The sequence below is a fragment of the Phragmites australis genome, chromosome 22 (assembly GCF_958298935.1).
Source record: "Phragmites australis chromosome 22, lpPhrAust1.1, whole genome shotgun sequence".
Classification (NCBI taxonomy): Eukaryota; Viridiplantae; Streptophyta; class Magnoliopsida; order Poales; family Poaceae; genus Phragmites; species Phragmites australis.
In genome coordinates, this window is record NC_084942.1 from 24,135,529 (window position 1) to 24,149,246 (window position 13,718).

The 13,718-nt window shown below is 39.3% G+C and overlaps 1 protein-coding gene across 6 annotated transcripts; it reads left to right on the top strand.

Annotated features, from left to right (window-relative positions):
• Window positions 1-6,152: 6,152 nt before the first annotated feature.
• On the top strand, window positions 6,153-13,482 carry LOC133904447 (uridine kinase-like protein 3). Of its 6 annotated transcripts, none has more exons than XM_062345953.1 (16): window positions 6,153-6,370; window positions 6,524-6,690; window positions 6,824-6,915; window positions 7,129-7,198; window positions 7,285-7,400; window positions 7,787-7,883; window positions 8,423-8,502; window positions 8,704-8,898; window positions 9,034-9,117; window positions 9,196-9,256; window positions 10,383-10,443; window positions 10,867-10,960; window positions 11,031-11,103; window positions 12,087-12,169; window positions 12,651-12,841; window positions 12,927-13,125. In XM_062345953.1, the coding sequence occupies exons 1-16, from the start codon at window positions 6,168-6,170 to the stop codon at window positions 12,934-12,936; spliced, it is 1,677 nt and encodes a 558-aa protein (XP_062201937.1). In that variant the 5' UTR covers window positions 6,153-6,167; the 3' UTR covers window positions 12,937-13,125. The 6 variants fall into 6 exon arrangements, with proteins under 6 accessions (XP_062201937.1, XP_062201938.1, XP_062201939.1 ...); XM_062345954.1 differs by having other exon boundaries at window positions 6,527-6,690; XM_062345958.1 differs by having other exon boundaries at window positions 6,226-6,370; window positions 6,504-6,690.
• Window positions 13,483-13,718: the final 236 nt, after the last annotated feature.

A 13,718-nucleotide genomic window follows, 5' to 3' on the forward strand; every position in this document is an offset into this window, starting at 1 on the left:
TGTGTACAAGTAAGTAAGCCCTAAGCTCGCAAACGGAGGTTGAACCGCCGCTTGACTTCTACCGATGAACAATGTATTACTAAGTATTTTGGTTAATTTTTGAAGTTAGACATCAACAATATCATATCGAGATTATAAGAATAAGGATCAACAACAACATCAAAATAGAGGTAATGCAATCAACATAGGTTCTACCTATATAAACTGATATTGGACCATCTAATCATGCAAACATACATAAAACATAATTTATCAAATTCGACTGTATATGATTCAAAGTAGTAGGTTGAGTATGCTTAGATGCTTTTCTCGATAATTTCTTACGTAGTGACGTGTAAGACACTATCTAATAGCTACTCCCATGTTTGTTTGCATAGGAAATATAATTAAGCTGGCATACCTTGCAGTTGAATAATCATCAACTAGCAGTCAGCTAGTAGCTGCTTGAGCTGACGGGTACTGCAAGAAGAAGCTACAGCAGCAGGCGGCACATGCGTCGACCCTCAACTGAAAGCCAAAACCGGATCGACTTGTGAACTGCATACATGCAGAGACAAAGAATGCAGCCACTTTCTTTCTTCGTCACAGCGACCATTGCTATCTATATGTGCGTGTGCCTGTGTACACATTTTGGTCCTGGACACCCTTCCTTCTTTCTTGTTCCTGTTCATGGTTCCCATCAAGCAGCCCAATATATCCTGCTGTGTCCACAACATAGTTGACTGAACAATGCAAGTAAACGATTCGACAGTAGTCACGATCGATCTGCATATATACATAATTGGGCACTGGTTGTGCATGCGTGTGTACGTACATTGTATTGTATCAATCTTACATATCCTAGTCATCGTAGATAGATACCTCCATCTTCCTCCTACCTAGCTAGTACCTTGAAATCAAATCAAAGCAGCAGCTAGCTCTAACATAAATCCACCCATCGAAGACGGACGGATCGAGATGGACACTTGAGATATATATTTCGCTACGTGAAAAAAAAAATATTATTGGTAAATAATAATCAGTATTAGTGACGGATCTTATATCTGTTACTCTTATCGCGTTATTAATGATAGATCATTAGTTATAGGTGATGACTCGTCATTAATATTCAGTTATTAGTGACGAGTCGTAACTGTAACCTGTTACTATTGACCGAACATTAGTGATAGGTTGTAATTTTGACCCGTTACCAATGACTGATGAACATTTTTCGTATTTTTAGAAAAACAAGTCAAAAAAATATTTTTTTATTCGAGCCATCCCAACGCAGGCTTATCTCATCTCATATGCCTCACAAGCCATATTTTTTCGTATTATTTTCAAATTTCCGTTCTATGAGAATCGAACCCGCGACCTCCTTCTCATGTGTAGCTACCTTACCACCTCTGCTATCACGTAGTTGTGATAAAAATCAGATAATTTATTCTTTTAATCTTCTTTGCTAAAGGTCATTAGTGACACGTCATAATTATAACCCTAATTTTGCCAAGTTTCGTCGAGGGTTATAATTTGATTGGTGACTCGGAGTACATTCAGTAAAACGAGCATAACTTTTATATACGGACTCCGATTTCGATATTTTTTTTTACTCTATGGACATCTCAAAAAAATTATATCCATTTCTCTCCAATTTTGTTGGGTTCAGAGAATTTTTCGAGGCCAACAATGACTAAAGATTGAGTTCTTGCCTTGAAAGTTTCTGCACTGTTTTTAAAATGCACGTTTGTGTCTATAGCTATCACACCTTACATCAAATTTGAGCAGAAATGTACAATATTTTATATTCTAGTGCTGCTGAGATGAGAAAAAAATAAGAGAAAAATAAAATAAAAATAAAAAAATATTTGCGAATACCGTCATTAGTAACCGGAGTTGATCATTATTGACGAATTGCAAGTTAACTCGTCACTGATAAGTGAATCATTAGTGATATATCAAGTTGTGACTCATCACTAATGACTGGCCTAGGACGACTCGTCACTGATGATCTTATCATAATATTACTAATGACTGACCTAGGACGATCCGTCACTGATGACCTTATTATTAGTGCTTGATCTGTCACTAATGACTAGTCTAAGATGACCCGTCATTGATAACCTAATCATTAGTGATAGGTCACAATTTGATCTGTCACTATTATCATCAGTGACGGATCATGTTACGACCCATCACTAATGAGATTAGTGAAGGGTTTATATCAGTTTTCGATCAGAAGGGATATTAGTGACGCGTGTTAAGCAGCCGTCACTAATATGATATATCTTTTGTTCGTTTTTTAAGTAGTGCATGTACTATAGTACTAAACTTGACAAAATTATAGAATATACATATATATATATATATATGTATGTATGTATATACATACATACATATATATATATATATATACATACATACATATATATATACATATATATATACATATATACATACATACATACATACATACATACATACATACATACATACATACATACATACATACATACATACATACATACATACATACATACATACATACATACATACATATATATATATATATATATATATATATATATATATATATATATATATATATATATATATACCATGTCAAACTATATTTATATAAATATTCGTGCCTAATGGAGTATATATCTTCCTACCGGTAGCTGCATGTGCAGTAGCTACCGAAGAGGACGTTCACAATTGACAATTCATGTCTTCAGAGGCAAAGTTGTGAGTTCACCATCGGAGCCGTCACGCCGAAGTGCAGGCCTGCAGTTGTGCAAGCTCCGTGGTTTTTAGCAGAGTTGTTGGTGTCCAGAGCAAGTTGCTCCTCGTCGATGTGCCTCTCACGAGAGGTGCCAAAGAAATTTTGTTGTTGGTATAGGGTTGGAAATTGGACAGGTGAGTTTGAATATTTGTGGTTTCTGTATTTGATGGGTTCGGGTCTATATTTTTGCCTCTAAAATTAGTCGGGTTAGGCTTGGGTTTTAAATTTTACCTGTGGGTATCTACGAGTTGCTCTGGATGTTAGATGCAGTGTAACCCAGCCCACACCACCTAGCTTAGCTTAGCTAGGGTTCTCCTTCCCCAATCCCCACCGCATCACACCCAGTCACACACCGCATACCCGAATGCCAGCTCTTGAGTTCTCTACCACCGCCGCTTGACAGCTGCCGCCACGTGTCCGGCTGCCCAACGACCATCGCATTGCTGAACTGAACCTAGCGGGTGCCCGAAATCCGATTAGCGTACGACGGGTTTGGGTTTCAATTTTCTCTCGTTTGGTAATTCGGGTTTGGGTTGGGGCTAGCGGGTTCAGCTTGGGCATGGTTTTGCTCCATCCAGACCGATCTGACCTATTGCCAACCCTAGCTATCGGCTTTCTGCATTTTGCTCTTTATCACTGACAAGCTGAATGCCTATCTCTCGCCTTTGCCATTCTGAAGTCGATGGTCAGAGGCTCTAACAGTGTCTACTCGCCGTGGGTTTTTTTTTTTGGACTGTGGTAAAGCGTGTGGTTCATCGTGCTGCTACTTCTATCCTTCTTTCTCAAGATTCGTGCAATGATGATCCTTCATAGTGTCTAGACTGTATCCGTGTTTGAAGCGTCTGTGTGTCAAAAGGTTTGAGACTGGCGTTGGTCAGATTGGCAGCAATGGCGCATTGATCCTCTTCTTATCCATGTGGTATTGCTGCTATTGGAGGTCTTTGGTGATTGGGGCATAGTTCTGGTGAGCTGCCTGACGATATGGCTTGCGCGGTGATCGCAACCGCTCCAGTCTCACTAGGCCGCTTCAGCTCCCCTCCCCCTTGCCGGATGGGTCTCTTTCCCCCGATATGTCCCACGAGGAGCTTGATGGTATCATGATGGCTCCGTTCGCGGCATGGTCTGGTGATTTTGGTTAGGTTGACCGCATTGGTACTCTAGTCCTCTTCAATGTCTTACAGGCTTCTCTGATCAGATTTGTCTTTCTCCTAAATGGCTAAATCTGGCTCGTAGGGAGCTTTGCGGCAACAATGGCATCAAAGACAGAGCACTATAGCTACTAGAGTTCACAAAACTATAGAATATATATATCAGGTCAAACTATATTTATATATATATTCGTAGCTAATGGAGTATCTACCAGTAGCTGCATGTGCAGTGGCTATCGAAGAGGACGTTCAGTTCATTACATCCTCAGTATCCTTCATTCTTTCCCCCTTTTTGTGCCCCTTTTTTAGCAGATGAAGCATCAATAATCATGGAGACCTAGCGTCAGTATTTTCTTCTTCCTTTTTTGGAGGGGGCGAAAGAGCATATTATTCGATGTATTTCCACACGTGCTGTCGTGGGTTGCTAGCTATTCACTTACCTCCTTGCGTCATTGTCCTTTCTCTTCACACTCCTTGTGTGTTGTGGCCTGTGGATATCGCCATAGACCATAGTATCTTTTGGTCTCTCTCCCACACAAATGTATCATATATGATTCTTCGTCTATGCGAGATAGTTTTATTCTTCGTCGCCGTAAGTAAATATGATACCTAGTTGACATTGCTAACAAAACTATCAAGGAATTCCTAAGGTTTTGGGCGAGATGACCCGCCATCGAGGAATCCTGGTCCGTAGCGCCTGGTATGAGCCTCGTGGAGAAGCAATGGCCGCGCATCCGTTTTCTTGCTCGGGAACGAGACCAAATATAACACCGGGGCTAAGGGTCAAATTGGTAATTTTTCTTACATCTCCCCCCCTGGGGCCCAGGTATCATATACGCCGCCAAAATAAAGAGCCCATTTTATATAGCAATCCCTGATCAAAGAGAGACGGGCTTCCGCCTGAGCTTCCAAGGATAAAGGTAGCTATTCCCTTTGCTTTCAATCTGTCTTGTGGCTTGACATGCCGCGAATCCTCTTGAAAGAGAGGGGTCCTTAGAGCAGCTTTAGTGTATAATTTTAACCAAAGGTGCTAGGTACTAGATGTTGTTGTTTATTCTTAGCGCTAGATGCTCAACTTGGCTCCCGGTAGACATGGTCAAATGGGTCGTGTCTATTGGGTGGATCGAGGTCCAGCACCGTAGGCACGATCCGAGTCGAGCTGGATCGGATCGGCACTGCACGAGGCTATAAATTGTATCTGGGCTAAGCACGCGGCACGGTATGACCCAACTAAGTCGGGTTGGCACGGATGGGCACAACCCGACCCGGCACGTGTAGATTCGACTATTTTATATTTTCTATATATATTTTTAATTTTGCTGTTATTTTTATCTATTTTCTATATTTTATCTCATTTTTATCTCTTTTCTATATATTTTTAAAAATTTGTAGCTATTTTTTATTTTTATTTTTTCAGGCCGCTCATGGCACCGTGCCTGTCGAGCCTATCGAGCCGGCCGTACCGCTAAACTGCAATCGTGCCCGAATCAACCCGGTATGGTACGATATATGACGGATCCTACCGTAAGCCGAGGGCGTAGCACGCGGACCGACACGACACGACCCATTATACTAGCCAGGCTTATCAAACCGTGCCTAATCGGATCCATACCAGATTGATCCGACTAACCCATTTAGCCATATCTAGCTCCAGATACTTAGATAGCACCGGTTGGAAGTTCTGCTCCCATGTACTGCAGCTTTGCCATCTCTATCCCTCTCCTCCTAGCACCATCTAAACACACACACTAGAGCAGCCCTTAGGGCATCGCTTTCCATGGGCCGGTCGACAAATGGATTCTCTTACCATGTTTTTGATTCCAGATCATCTATCAGGCTCAACCTAGTGGTGAATTGTCTGAAAAGACAGCCCTGTAAATAATAATATGGAACCACTCCAATCTAGCGATGAAAATAGTCCCGTCAAACTTAGGTGTGCCTTAGTCTTGCAAAATATGGATCTAAGATTTTAGTTATATTCCACTTTAATCTTGGATGTCATGTATGAAAAAAGATACTATATGGAACTGATATTTTGGCCTTGTAAAGTTGGTCCGTCGGGCTTTCTCTAATTAATACTCTCCTCCCGTCGTTTTAAAAAATAATTTGCTTCTACCTTCTTTCTAAAATAGATTTCATCCTAAAATACAGATAGTTAAACTTTAAAATTTTTAACCATTAATATACATAAAAATATTATAAAAAATGATGAAAAACTAGGAAAGCAGGCCCATTATTGATGTTAGAGCCATTGTTTCATGTCCCGTATTTCATTGGCTTTCCCGAATCATTGTCAGGTCGGCTCTCTCTCCACCGCCCGCCGCGCCGACCACGCCTCCACCTCCACCTCTCCCCTCGATCCAGATCCACCCCCACCCCCCTCTTCCTCCTCCCCTAGGCGGCGTCGGCGTTGGGTGGAGATCCCTCCCTCCGGACCTGGATTGATTCCCTCTCTGTGCTGGTAAGGAAACCTGGCCTCGCTCGCTCGCTCGCTCGCTTGGATGGATGGATGGTTCGTTTGGCTCTCAATAATCTCTCCTTTGATATGCGATCCCTAAAAATCAAATCTTTCTTCTCCGTTCCAATCCCTACAGTTTGTCCCTGGTGATTGCAGCAGGATTCCTGGGCATTCAGTATACATGGGTTCAAAATCGGTGGACCAGGTGCTTGATGCCGCCGCCGCCGGGGTCCATTACTCGGCACTCCGTCTGGATGAGCTGAACCTGGAACAACCAACGACGTCAGGCCTGGAGAATGGGTACCAGGAGCCATTTGTTATTGGTTCGTATACAATGACGCGCGCTGCTCTATCCACCTATTTGTTGCGTGTAATTCAATAGAATATCAATCGCCGCGCATAGTGTAGCCTGTTCGCCCTCGAATGCGGCACCCTCTAATGCGGTTTCGGTTGCAGGTGTCGCTGGAGGCGCATCTTCAGGTAAAAGTACCGTGTGCAGAATGATCATCGATCAGCTACGTGACCAGCGTGTAGTCGTTGTTACTCAGGTTTGTGTTAAACCTTCGGTTCTATTTTCTGATTCAACCTCACATCTTGTGGCATGGGTGCGATCGACAAACATGCTAGTTCAGCATTACCAACCTACATAGTATGCTATACTGCTAGACACCCAAAAAATGACCGTCAATGCTAAATACCACATTGTCATATGCACTTTCCAATCTTACGAGCAATAAGACTATTTCCTTGGAATATTGCAGGAATCCTTTTATTATGGACTGTCTGATGAGGAATTAGTCCATGTTCATGATTATAACTTTGATCATCCAGGTACAATTCACCCTTTCATGAGAATTTGATGTCCTAGTGGCAAGAGATGTGCACTGACTGTGCTGCTTCTTCTGTCCTGTTTTCAGATGCATTTGATACAGAGTTACTACTATCTTGTATGCAAAACTTGAAACGTGGCAAAGCTGTTGACATTCCTAGTTACAACTTCAAAACATACAAGAGTGTCTCAAATGCAAGGAAGGTACTACTTTAAGTTTAGTGCTATTCATAACCTACCCCACCTGATAAACTGATGGTTTCCAAGTCCTGAGTTTTATAGGACTCTGAATATAGCCGTACATTTCCAATAAATATCTGTGCATTATGCTGAAGAATTTACAGTGTTATAATTCTCCCTATAATAACTTGCTTGGAAAATATGATTGCAAGAAAATGCAGTAGGGTAAGTGTTAGCTGACACAATATTTAGCTAACACCCTTTTTCTTCATATCTATATCATCTTGTAACATTTGCTGCAAAAAAAGTTGGCTTTCTTCTTAGTATTTACATATTTCTCTTCACGCTATTTATTCATTTCTGTAATGCTTGATTTGTACAAGCAACCATAATTTTACCACTTCCGCCAGGTTAATCCCTCGGATGTGATTATTTTGGAAGGGATTCTAGTTTTTCACGATTCACGTCTCCGGGATTTGATGAACATGAAGATCTTCGTTGACACAGGTATCAATAATTCTCCGCTTTATAAGCTGGTAATATTTTCTTGTCTCTCGCTCCTATCTATCAATATATCGGAAATTCACTAGAAGTGTTTCATTCTTATCTGTTTTGTTGAATTATAAATATATTATACGGCGTTCTTAATAATTTCCCTCATTTCGTGATAAAAAAGTTTATGGATCATTTCATTTATAAGTTCATTTGTATCAATTCGTAATTATATTGAAGTCATTTCACGTTTATTTGATACACTGTTCACATAGGGATTGGTGATAATCTTGCTGACATATCATTAAGAGATATGCTTTATGCCATGAATTTCTTAGAGGGTTTGCTGCAAACTGCAGCAATGAACATAATCAAGATGCCGTAAATTATGATATCAAGAGATGTCCTCCTGATTTGTTGTAGCTTTGTTTCAGTGCCATACATTGAACGTAATATTGCCTGTCAGTAGACTCTAGGCTTTCAATACACAGAAATTGGTTTCATGGGTGTGTACCATTTCTTGTTATTTACAATCACTTCTATTAATTTCTCAGATGCTGACGTACGATTAACAAGGAGGATCCGTCGTGATACCATTGAGAAGGGTAGAGATATCAAAGCAGTGTTGGATCAGGTTACATATAATCCACTATTGCAATTTTTTGTTTTCCATTAAGTTTAACAGCATTCAGTTCATCTTGAATGTCCGGTTTTTTCATCTAAAAATGTTTTTTTTTTGGTGGCATTAAGGTATTTACAAAGGGTTATCTGTTATCTACACATGGTCTTGATGCTTTTATTAATTTTAGCATTCAATGCAACTCTTTTTCTGCAGTACTCAAAGTTTGTTAAGCCTGCTTTTGAAGACTTCATCCTCCCAACGAAGAAGTATGCTGATATTATCATCCCACGAGGTGGAGATAACGATGTGGCAATTGACCTAATTGTTCAGCATATTCGCACCAAACTTGGACAACATGATCTTTGTAAAATACACCCGAATTTGTATGTAATACAGACTACCTACCAGGTACGTAATGTAAATATATATTTTCCATTTTTGTTAAAGCTGCTCGTTGTTTAATATCCACATACCTACCAGGTACGTAGTGTTTTTTTTTTCATTTTGTATAACTGTTGGATTGTTCATGCTGCTTTCCTTCAGATACGAGGCATGCACACAATAATACGAGATGCTGCAACAGCAACACATGATTTCATATTTTACGCTGATCGGTTGATTCGATTGGTCAGTATATACATGTATTTGATGAGTTTTCTTGTATATGGGTTCACATGGTAGCTTGAATTTCCCTGTGGAAAATAGGTCGTCGAGCATGGTCTTGGTCATCTTCCTTTCCAGGAAAAGCAGGTCATAACCCCGACCGGTAAGTAGTATTGCACGGTGGTCACATATATTTCTCTGAATTCTTTTATTGCGTATAAGTTATCTCTTCAAATGCAATGGGAATACTACTCGATAGTTTGCGTTAAGGTGCTAATTTTGCACCAATACATGATTGGATAAAGTGTTATGTCCTAATGTTTTTCCCATCAAATTCAACTATTCAAGTTACATTTTTTACAGTATTCTGTACCTGTTTCCAAAAATAAGTTTCCTGTAGATACTAATATGTTGCCACATTTTGCTCTAAGTGTGTAAGGGCTGCAGTATCATGGTTGTGTGTTTCTCTTTTGTTTGCATTATGCAGTGTTTGATGTTGTACATGCACATACTTGTCAGATTTATCTCGTTGAAATTCTCAACAAGAACTTGCATCTGATGCAAATGCACAAATATTATTAGTTAAATATATTGCCCAGATAACAAATATTCAAGAGAACGCGGTAAAGTTCAAATCTTATATGATTGTTGAGTCCTGACACGGTTGTTGGATGCTACCACTGTTATCATCCTACTTGCTCCTTTAATATGATTTATCTTTATTAGCTACTTCCATTAGCTTGCACACAAGCAAAAAATAACGGTCATTTGCTTAGGATTTTAAACTTTATATTCAAAGTTAAATTTAAAACTTCTCAGAACAATATTTTTACTGGTCCAGGCCAGTATGGCAAGAATGCTGCGACTGTTTTAATTGCCTATTGAGACATTAATATATGGATGAGCAAATTTTTTAGAGTTAAAGGGGTGACACCACGGTCTCATTGCATTGCAAAGGACCATGCGTTTACAGCACCATATTAAACCATTTACGTTCAAGCTCACAATTGAGCATACAAAGTTTGTGTAAAAGTGCGAATTTGACTTGCTACACATGATTTATCTCGCTTGTTTAGTGTTGCATACGAAAACTTTGGCATGATTGGTACAAATAGGCGATGATATTCTTATGGTTAGTGGAGACAATGATTTATGATTTATCTACCTCCATACTTGATAATTCCGTTCTCTTGTAACATGCCTAGTTGCTGAGTTACCTGCACATGTACTCTGTACGGTTCAGTAAGTACTTTATATATTTTCGCTGATGCACTTTCTTATGCATTCAGGATCTGTTTACACTGGTGTGGACTTCTCTAAAAGATTGTGTGGTATCTCAGTGATTAGGAGGTAGTAACTTTTTCTAAAATATTTTCTTCATATGCTTTTTGAATTTTGAGTCTCTAATTGAGTTAATGACTTTGGCACTCACATAAGGGCAAAAAATTCTTGATTTTGTACCATGATAATATGTCAATGATATCATTATGTTGATACTATGCCCGAGACAGCTTTTACAAAAATGATACAGAGGCACTTTACAAGTGCTCCACACTTGGCGATATTGAGAACTTGGTTTTCAGTCTCCTTTATCTTTACCGTATGATATTTCTCCTACAAATACAATATTGTTGAATCATCTATTAAACATGCTTTGTTGAACCACTCACGAACTATAATTTAATTCATTATTAAGGCGTCTATGATAAAACACACCATACATCCTTGAATAAAAATGCATTTTGTTAATGATTTTCTACAATTGTTTTCCAGTGGCGAAAGCATGGAGAATGCACTGCGGGCATGCTGTAAAGGTATAAAGATTGGGAAGATTCTTATTCATAGGGAAGGAGACAATGGGCAACAGGTTTGGTTTAATCAACTTTTACCATTTATTTTGGGTGAGCCAAATTACTAAGATCTAAATTTCTTTGCAGCTCATATATCAGAATTTACCGAAAGATATTGCAAATAGGCATGTTCTGCTGTTGGACCCCATACTGGGAACAGGTTCGTTTATGATTCCTACATACCTATGCACTGACTACACTACTTTCCATGTGAATGAAATAAAATCCCAATCACCCTCTCCTCCATGCACATGAGTACTATCCTGTCTAATTGCATAACAAAATAGAACTGACATTCTTTTTTTGAGGGCAAAGCACCTTGAATAGGATGCAACGTCCCTTCTGCCATGATTTTTGTGTGTGAAAGGCATTAAACCAATATGATGATATTGAAGTTTCTTTTGCTAAGATAACCTTTATATTCATTAGCAAATTATAAATTTCATACTAATTCATTCATCTGTGGTGTGGTTCTCAATATATACCTTATCCTGACAGTGTACATAATCTATATGTTGAGTTGAATAAAATAGGTTTCTGAAAGCCTGGGCATTTTGACACAATTTACAAAATAGAAGACTTTTAAAAAGTTTAACATAACCACAGAAATTTCTGCAGAACATTTCAGTCTCCCTTATTTGATTTGATCTCATTTAAGCCTGTGTCATTTAACGGTGGAACCATTTATCAAAGAGATCTATCTGTAAATAAAGCAATCCTTCTACCAAATCCCTAGTAGCGATCACTCACACGTGCTGGCTGCTGAGGCTGTTAGAAAAGTTCAAGCTATTCGAGCTCCACCTGAGTTGGAGTTCAGCTCATACTTGAGCTCAAACCCCCCACCGACTTTGAGCTTGACTTAATTAGGCTCAAGTACATAGACGGGAGGTGCTTCAATGCTCTCCGTTAAAGTAAAAGGCACAATTTTTCTATATAAATATATCTAGTTCTCTACTATTGTGATTGGGGAATGTATGTTTTTTAAATCTATGTTTTTTGTATTACTAGCAATAGCATCGAAGTACGTGTCTTCTCTGAATACAGGTTCCAAGTATGGTTTGCATCATTGAGAGGGAACATGCTTTACTATTGGATATTAATGTCATCTCATTTAATCATGTTCTCCCTTTTGATCATTATCAGGAAACTCAGCAGTTCAAGCTATCTCTCTTCTATTGAAGAAGGGTGTGCAGGAAGCAAATATTATATTCCTCAATCTTATCTCAGTAAGTCTTTTGAAGTGTTTAGTATTTTTTATATATTGGAGTGTAATGGCATATAAATTGCACAACTACTCTTTGAAGCTCACAGATGGTGTTTGTTACTCGAGAAATAATATTTTTGTTATTCCCTGTTATAATACCATGGTTTACTGGAACTTATTTTTAGCTTTATCATCGTAACTGTCCATTGTTACTAATATCACTGGAGCAATTTGGTAGCTGCAACACTAGTTAACAATAGTCTCTGTAGTACATTTGGCAACCTTTTAATACAGAACAGATGGACGGTGCGGAAGATGATAAATTTTTAAGTCACTGAGAAATGTAGCTTTTATACCTATTTACCTATAAATATATCTTTTTCAATGAAGTTTGTTTTAGTTTCTCATCATTTTATACATAATTGCATGTTGACCTTCACAGTTAGTGCGTAGTGGTTGAAAACCATACAACTCATCACTGGAACTTCTTGGTGTTATCCCAGGCTCCCCAAGGTGTGCATGTGGTCAGCAAGAGATTCCCAAGAGTGAAGATTGTGACATCGGAGATTGAGTTTGGTCTAAATGATGATTTCCGTGTCATCCCTGGAATGGGTGAGTTTGGAGACAGATACTTTGGGACAGATGATTATCAGTCATCGACGCCATTCTTTTGTGATGATAAAAATCGTGTCAGGTGAGCTGTTATTTGTTTGCTACTCGGAGTGGCTTATTCCATTCATCAGATTCAAGCCTTACCACTTAACTGGTTCTGTTTGCAGGCTTTTGTGAGAGTTTTGCCCAGACATACCATGCCCTGCCTGCGGCATTATCTCCAAATTTTGAGAAATTTTTATCAGCATTTCAAAACTCTGGAATGCACATATTAATGTATTCATTACCGGAAACTGTGTATCATGCAACATTGCAGACTGAGCTCGCCTCTTGACATAATTGGAGCAATTCCATTTTTTGGTGCCACCAGATCTCCCATTCTGAATGAAGTCTCCTCTCCTGCCCATTTATACTCGCGGGCTCCTTCTCCAGCAGTTGCTACAGGGATATGTTTTGCTTTCTTGTAAACTAGGAAAAGATGTTATGTAAATGAAAGGACAGGAAGTTGTGGTGAACATCTGATCGTTCACCTGCTAGGCAGGCTCCTACTACAAATACTAGGTGTTGTGGCAGGCAGTTGTCTTGTCTTCGAAGGCAGATCCAACTTGGTAAATCGTCGTTGTTCTAGAACACTTGAATTGATAGAACACTGCTGTTGCAGGGTTAACTGTCAAAGTAGGACTCTTGTAGCCATCAATACATACCCAACAAACACTTGATTCACATGCTGACAGCATTCTTGGCCTCAATGATCCTGAAGAAGTTATATAGTTGCAAACTTTTCTTGTGACCACGGAAAGTTGCCTAATTTAGGTGCTCATGGACTCCTTGAGGCTTCGAAATGGGAAATACAAGTATGTATGAAAATCAACCCCGTGTCTTGCTGCATAATCTTGGACGAAACCAGATGAAACATTCCTATTCCGATCTACTGCGCTTGTTCCCAGGATCGGCAGAGT

Coding starts and splice junctions, on each gene's coding strand:
- LOC133904447 (XM_062345953.1), top strand. CDS start 6,168: ATGTCCCGTATTTCATTGGCTTTCCCGAATCATTGTCAGGTCGGCTCT. Junction 7,884..8,422: donor GAAGATCTTCGTTGACACAG/GTATCAATAATT, acceptor TTAATTTCTCAG/ATGCTGACGTACGATTAACA. Junction 11,104..12,086: donor GGACCCCATACTGGGAACAG/GTTCGTTTATGA, acceptor GATCATTATCAG/GAAACTCAGCAGTTCAAGCT.